This window comes from Crocodylus siamensis, chromosome 10 (genome assembly GCF_052110815.1).
Source record: "Crocodylus siamensis isolate JL-2025a chromosome 10, ASM5211081v1, whole genome shotgun sequence".
Classification (NCBI taxonomy): Eukaryota; Metazoa; Chordata; order Crocodylia; family Crocodylidae; genus Crocodylus; species Crocodylus siamensis.
In genome coordinates this window covers 67,769,698-67,777,015 of record NC_143404.1, presented here as the reverse complement: position 1 = coordinate 67,777,015, position 7,318 = coordinate 67,769,698, and the positions used below count along the sequence as shown (strand labels likewise).

The 7,318-nt window shown below is 54.0% G+C and overlaps 1 protein-coding gene across 1 annotated transcript; it reads left to right on the top strand.

Moving 5' to 3' along the window:
* The first annotated feature begins 247 nt into the window (after positions 1 to 247).
* Positions 248 to 6,551, top strand: HRH3 (histamine receptor H3). The gene is made up of 3 exons (XM_090064094.1): positions 248 to 875; positions 1,681 to 1,847; positions 2,943 to 6,551. The coding sequence occupies exons 1-3, from the start codon at positions 248 to 250 to the stop codon at positions 3,825 to 3,827; spliced, it is 1,680 nt and encodes a 559-aa protein (XP_089920220.1). The 3' UTR covers positions 3,828 to 6,551.
* The last annotated feature ends 767 nt before the right edge of the window (positions 6,552 to 7,318 follow it).

Sequence of the window (7,318 nt, the reverse complement as noted above, 5' to 3'; positions counted from 1 at the left end):
GAGTGCAAGAGACACGAGGAAGAGTGCGAGAGCGCCGGGGAGATGCAGAAACCGGGGGACGATTATAAGAGAGGCAGGGAAGTGTGCAAGACACTTGGGGGGGAGTGCAAGAGAGACGGGGAAGAGCGCAGGTAGAGCCCGGGGAGATGCAGAAGCCGGGGGACGACGATAAGAGAGGCAGGGGAGTGTGCAAGACGCTTGGGGGGGAGTGCAAGAGACACGAGGAAGAGTGCAAGAGCGCCGGGAGATGCAGAAGCCGGGGGACGACGAGAAGAGAGGCAGGGGAGTGTGCAAGACGCTTGGGGGGGAGTGCAAGAGACACGAGGAAGAGTGCAAGAGCGCCGGGAGATGCAGAAGCCGGGGGACGACGAGAAGAGAGGCAGGGGAGTGTGCAAGAGCCTTGGGGGGCGCAGGAGAGACGGGGCAGAGCGCAGGAGCCCGGGGAGATGCCGACGCCGGCAGGAGCGCAGGGAGGAGCGCAGGACTCCGCCTCGCCGCCGGCCGCCCCCCGCCGCCCCCGGCCCGCGGCGGGACGCCCTGCCGCAGCCCGGAGCCCGGAGCCCGGGGCGCGGGGCGCGGGGCGCGGGGCGCGGGGCGCGGGGCGCGGGGCGGGCGCGGGCGCGGGGCGGCGCGGGGCGGCATGGACGGCGGCGCCCCGGGCAACGCGTCGGCGGCGGCGGCGGCGGCGGCGGCGGGGGGGGGCGGCCGGTTCGGCGCGGCGGCGGCGGCGGCGCTGGGCGCGCTCATGGCGCTGCTGGGCGCCGCCACCGTGGCGGGCAACGCGCTGGTGCTGCTCGCCTTCGCCGCCGACTCCGGCCTGCGCTCGCAGAACAACTGCTTCCTGCTCAACCTGGCCCTCGCCGACCTCTGCGTGGGTAAAGCACCGCCCGCGCCGGCCGCCGGAGCTGCGCCCGCGGGCTTGGAGGGGTCGTGCTGCGGGCCGACGCGGGGGAGCGGGATCCTGCAGGGTCCACAGGGTTTGGAGGGGCTAATGCTGGGGGGATTGGTGCTGGAGGGTCCGGAGGGGTGGATCCCGGGGGGGCTGGTGCTAGAGACTTTGATCCTGGGTGGGATTAATGCTGGGGGGGTTAATGGTGGTGGGGGGGTGATGCTAGAGAGTTTGATCCTGGGTGGCTTTGATGCCGGAGGGTTTGGAGGGGCTAATGCTGGGGGGTTTGATGCTGGAGGGGTTGGAGGGGGTCATGCTGGGGGCTTTGATGCTAGAGAGTTTGATCCTGGGTGGCTTTGATGCCGGAGGGTTTGGAGGGGCTAATGCTGGGGGGTTTGATGCTGGAGGGGTTGATACTACAGCATTTGATCCTGGGTGGGACTAATGCTGGAGGGTTTGGAGGGGCTCATCCCGGAGGGTCTGATCCTGGAGGGTTTGGAGGGGTGATGCTGCCTGAGGCGGGGGACGGACTACATGGGACCCGTGGAGGTCCCGTCCAGCCCCACGGCTGAGAGGAGCTCAGCCCTGCCCAAGAAACAACTCCGTTTTCTGCCCCTTTCACCGCCGTGAGACTGGACCGGATGGAGCCGGGGTCTGCCCATCCTCATGCTCCCGTTCATCGGCGCAGCGTCTGCTTCCAGCCCCTCGGCAGCAGGCTGGCACCTTCGCGGCTGGGTCACAAGCCAGGGGCAGGTGCCTGGTTTCAACACCCATGCCCCCTCTCCCCGCAGGTGCCTTCTGCATCCCCTTCTACGTGCCCTATGTGCTGACGGGGAGGTGGACCTTCGGGAAAACCTTCTGCAAGCTCTGGCTGGTCATTGATTATCTGCTCTGCACCTCCTCGGTCTTCAACATCGTCCTGATTAGCTATGACAGATTCCTCTCCGTGACAAGAGCGGTGAGTACCAACATGGCAAAGGATGGCAGGATCCCCCTCCCCTCCCTTTCTTCTCTGCACGCTAATTAAAAGCCTTTTGGATCCCCAGAAATGACGACTTGTTTAGCCTGGTGACAGCAGCAAACAAGTCTCAGAAAACATACAATGCACTGGAGCCCCTTGGCTTCAGATTACGATTGTTGTCTGACACAATCAAATGGTTTGAGGTTCAGACTCCATTATGCAGGTTGTCCCTCACCAGCTGACAGGGAAAGAAGGTGTTTGAGTGACAGCCAGTCTCTCCGAGTGAAGCAAGCAGGCCTTTTATTAGCTCCCCATGCTTATTATTTCCAGGAGAACAAACTGATGGCAACAGGAGCTCCAGCAGGCAGCTAGGGGAGCTTGCTCGCGAGTGCAGAGGAGGTCAAGGCTAGCGCCTGCAAGCAATGCCAGGTTACTTCGGTACCAGGGCAGGATGCTCAACACCTTGCACAAGCTGGTCAGCAAAGCAGGGGATTTAAGGCTGTTCTGCCTGGCTCCAAGTTTGAAATGAAATCTCTGCAAACGTGGCCCAAGTCATCGCGGGGACTCAGAGCCGAACTCCTACTGAGTTCGAGGACATCTGGATGTGAGGCTCAGCAGGGCAAAATCCATCAGCTGGGGCCCTGACGCTCCCCAAGTTCCACTTCCAGCCCTGACAATGGCTCGCTTGTACAGCCTTAATGGCGCCGAGCCTCGGTTTACCCATCTGTAAAATGGGGGCAACCGCCCCCCCCCCCCACACTAGTTGCTTACAGCGGGCTGAGCTGCATATTCAGATTCATCAACCTAAGGGGTGGTCATCTACCTGACATGTACTGACTCAGTTCCTTTACGGTGTAAAGCCAGGTCGTGAGCCAGGTGTATTCTTGGAGCTGAAAACCAGGGGTCTCATTTCTTACCAAGGGAGCATGTGAAATATCTAGCAATTGTGTCCATTGCCTACCGGGCAAAGATTTGTTACACTGCTGTAATCTTGCCTAGCAGCTTTGCCAGAAACACTGCAGTTCACCTGTAAAGCAGGCTAAACCAGTTGGTATTTTTGGTCCCATCTAAGAAAAGATTTCCCCTCCCCAGGTCACATACCGAGCCCAGCAAGGCAACATGAAGCAAGCGGTCCTGAAGATGGTGATGGTGTGGGTGTTAGCCTTCCTGCTTTACGGACCCGCAATTATCAGCTGGGAATACATCACAGGCCAGAGTAACATCCCGGATGGGGAATGCTACGCTGAGTTTTTCTACAACTGGTATTTCCTCATGACAGCCTCCACCCTGGAGTTCTTCGCGCCCTTCATCAGCGTCATGTTTTTCAACCTGAGCATCTACATGAACATTCAGAGGCGCACCAAAATGCGCCTGGATATCTTTCATGAAGTGCACAGCCAGCCCTTCACAGAAGAGATGGAAACGAGCCCAGAAGCAAAGCTGTCTTTGAAATGCTGCAAGTGGGAGCAGAAGGAGCCAGCCGAGTCCCCAGACCTTCCAAAATGCGACATGCCGCAAGCAGCTGCTGAGGCCAGTCCGAGCCCCAGAGATGCGCTGAACGCAGGCTTGAAGAGCCCTGGGAAGCCAAAGACCTTCAGCAAAAAGAACTGGAAAACCTCAGCCTCTACCCCGTCTTTAGAGAAACGGATGCAGATGGTCTCCCAGGGCATCACGCAGCGGTTCAGGCTTTCCAGGGACAAGAAAGTGGCAAAATCCCTAGCAGTTCTTGTAGGCATTTTTGGGATTTGCTGGGCACCATACACCCTCCTCATGATCATCCGAGCTGCTTGCCACGGCCACTGCATCCCTGACTACTGGTACGAGGCCTCCTTCTGGCTCCTGTGGATCAACTCTGCCATCAACCCCGTGCTCTACCCCCTCTGCCACTACAGCTTCAGAAGAGCGTTCATCAAACTCCTGTGCCCCAAGAAGCTCAAGGTCCAACCGCACAACTCCCTCCAGCACTGCTGGAAGTGAGTTGATTCTCCCAATTCAGTCACTCCCGTGGATGAGTTTGCTGCAATTCGGGATGCTGGAAGAGCGGAGCGGTCGCTCTTTCAGAGAGCAGGTAGCAGCATATTTAGTATTAGCTTCTCATGTGCTATTGATGGGGACAAAACTTGGGAGACGGGCAGGGTTCACTTAATGCAGTGCCACTTAGCTATGTCCTTTCCCACACACGTGTACAAAAGGCCGCTCGTGCCAAAGTGGGGATGCCATTTATTGAAAAAAGAAAAGCCCAATGTCAGTCTCATCTAGCCCCCTTTAACGAATACACAGCTTAGCCATTGGCAAGCTAGATATTGCTTGGGAATGCAAGGTTCCCCACTTACAGGTGCACGTGAGCAAATGTCTCGAACATTTCCTTTGCCGGGGGAGGGAAAAAACCAACCTTATTCATTACAAACTATTGGTGCTGCAGTAGTATCTAAGACGAGAGTCATAGCCCAAGACTCTGCTACTGTGCTGTACACAACAGTGGACAGTTGTCAGTCCCAGAGAGCTAATAACCTAAGCATCAGATAAGGGAAGATAAGGAGAGAATACCGAGCAGCATGAAAAGCAGGGACCAGGGTGCACCAGCTGGCTGTCATAAGCTATCCATGTGTGTCTGTAACTGTGATTTCCTGTCATTAGAGCAGATAAACCCCTCTGGTCAGCAGATGCCACGGATGCTCTATGCCCACGTTACATACCCGCGAGCAGAAGCTGCAAGCCTTTTTCAAAGGTTTTGTTGCATTCGAGGAGGGGTTTTCACCGCTTGTCCAAGGGCCTGCGTTAGAAGCCGAGCGCTGTAATTCAGGCCTGTCCAACCATCAGCAGCCGTGGTCCGTGCTAGTGGGAACCACACGCCAGGCAGAGCGAGAGAGGCGGAGGCAGCAGGGTGGAAACCTGGGGGCCACTTGTTAACTCCTCGCAGGCCGCATGCAGCCTACCGGTTGGGGGACAGTTCTGCTTCCCAAATCACCAGATCTCCAGGATTTCCATGTGCACCACCTCTGGGCCCCGTCTGCACTTGACCAGGTGCTCGCTGGAGTGGGGAGGGAGGGAGGGATAGTCCTGGTCCTGGTCTCCTTCTCCCCCTCCCATAATATTGCACGTGGCATTTGCCCATGGCACAAGGCTGGGGGAGGCAGGTGCTGCTTCGCAGTGCCACATAAGAGCTCCTGGAGGTGCTTCTGTTCTGGGCCCTCTGCCATTTCCCAAGTGAGCGGCCAGGCCTGTGAAGCCCATGATCTTCAAGGCTGTAACACTCCTTGGAGTGCTCTGAAGCAGCTACCTGAAAACTTGCAAGCCCCTTAGTAAGCCTCTGGCTCTCCCAGGGCCGCTCACTGGGACACACACATTCAAGCATCAACTCACCGTTTCCCCATTAGTCCTTTTGATTCTTGCTAAAACTGCAATTAAATTTTGCCATCTTCCACTACCTGATTAAGCATGCCACCCTCTAGGCCTGGAGAGCCTCCCCTCCATCAGCCGCTCTACATAAAAATCTCACCTCTTTCAAACAGCTTTCCTCTCTTTTGCTCCCTGTACCCACGCCCTCTTCTGATGTGCTGCCCCGTCTCTCACCTTGGGTTTGTCTCTCTTTCCTTGTTCAGACCACAGGCTCTTTGACTATGCTTGCAAAGTGCCAAGTGGATTTACAAGTACTCGCACAAGTATCCTTCCAAACATAGCTGCATAAGAAATACAGCAAGATTGTTGGTCCCTGTGGGATGCTGGAACTGACATCAGAGTAGTGAGAACTGGAAATTACCTCTGTAATGGGATTCAGCTACAGCATGCGTCAGATATTAACTTCTTCACACGCTCAGCCCCGCTGGTGCAACACTGCTAAGTGTGGCCCAGTGAGTAGTTTAAGCCTCTTCTCTGAGATTTTCAATATGTTTGGGGGAAATGAGTGATACAGTGGCAGTCACTGGCATAAGTCTGGTCTGCAAGATCCCATTTAGTAAGCCCCAGGAAGCACTGTCCCCACCTGCCCAGATGGCCGATGGCCTTGGGTCAGATAACACACGTGTCCAATTGCAACACTGAGGCTTAGTGGCCCAGGGAGTAGGGCAATAGGTTCGAAAGCCCTGGGTCCTTTGGCACAACACTTTGTCTCTGCTTCCCATCCACTGCTTTGACAATTCTTGCTTTTTTAGCCTGTACCCTCTTCTGGGGCGGGGAAGGTTTCTGACTGAGTGCATATTACCTTCTGATTTCAGCAGGGTTCTCAAGATGCTATTGTAACATAAATACATAATAATTAGTTACCATGGCAAAAGCTCAGATTTAGCAGGACAGTATAAAGGAACTGGAGGTCATGAGTCTGAAATTACATCTGCAAATAAGAGGTCCACGCGCTGTCAGGTAGCCCTGAAGTACCCTCTGACTTTGTGGTTCCCAAGTACACGTCGCTGCTGTCAACATGACTGTGTTTCTTGGCCTTTGCTAGGAATAAAAGAAATAATATACTCATTCCAGTAACATTTGTTGGTTAAATCAGTATTGTCATCTGAAGTCAAATTTTTGTCCTGGCTTGTGTGTGCAGTGTCTGGATCTTGTAACAGGCTCAGTTTGGTAATTATTACATACTGGTTAAGATATATATCCTTTGACACAAGGTATATACTAAGACCTGCTGTTTTGTGTACTGTCAAGTCAACTTGTTCCTTCCTCGTCTGCTGCCAACCTGTGGAAAGCTTAATAAAAAGTATTTTTATATGACGTTTGCCAAGTGCTTTATAGAGAAGAGAAAGATGTCTGAACCGTACGGGGCACGTGAACCAATGAAGGTCATGGTGAAGTCCCACACATCTCGAGTTTATGAAACAGATAGATTTCTTCTGCCATAGATTAGCCATGCTTGGAGAACACCTCGTGTACTGAGTTAACGATGCAATTCTTCTCAAGTCCAGCTCTTTTACACCATTTACTTCATATAATTTTGATCTGAAAAACATTATATTTCTACTCACTGCCCTCGTGATCCAAAATTGCTGTCCTTACAAAAGGCAAAAGGAAGGGAGTATAAATGCAAAGTTAAAGGTCTGTATCTGTGGCCATCTAGCTAGAGTTTCAGGTTGGAAGGCCCCATTAGATCATTTAGTCTGACCACGATGATAGTCTAGAAACACGACGAGCATCTGTGTGATTGCAAAAGACAGGAAAAGTGGCATGTTTTGTTATTCTGTGTCTTTAGTCAGACTAACTTCCCATTCCCCAACCCCAAGAAGGTATTTGGTTTTTCTTCGGGTTGAACCTGAAAAGTATCAGGACTGCCATATCTGGACTTCCCTAATTTAGCCTAAAGCCAAATGATCACTAATTGGAACAGTTTGTCCCTTTTATCCTGCCCTTCCTGCTAACAATGAATACACTTGGCATTGCACCCTGGTGTTTCTTGTTCACTGCTTCCCATGCACAATCGCAAGAAATGTCTCTCTCTGGGGATTTCAGAGAGGAAGTGTGAGCTTGAG

Bases quoted from the DNA above. Each gene is read 5' to 3' on its own strand.
- HRH3 (XM_090064094.1), top strand. From the start codon at position 248: ATGCAGAAGCCGGGGGACGACGAGAAGAGAGGCAGGGGAGTGTGCAAG. The intron at 876-1,680 runs GTAAAGCACCGC...CTCTCCCCGCAG, and splicing joins CCTCGCCGACCTCTGCGTGG to GTGCCTTCTGCATCCCCTTC. The intron at 1,848-2,942 runs GTGAGTACCAAC...TCCCCTCCCCAG, and splicing joins TCCTCTCCGTGACAAGAGCG to GTCACATACCGAGCCCAGCA.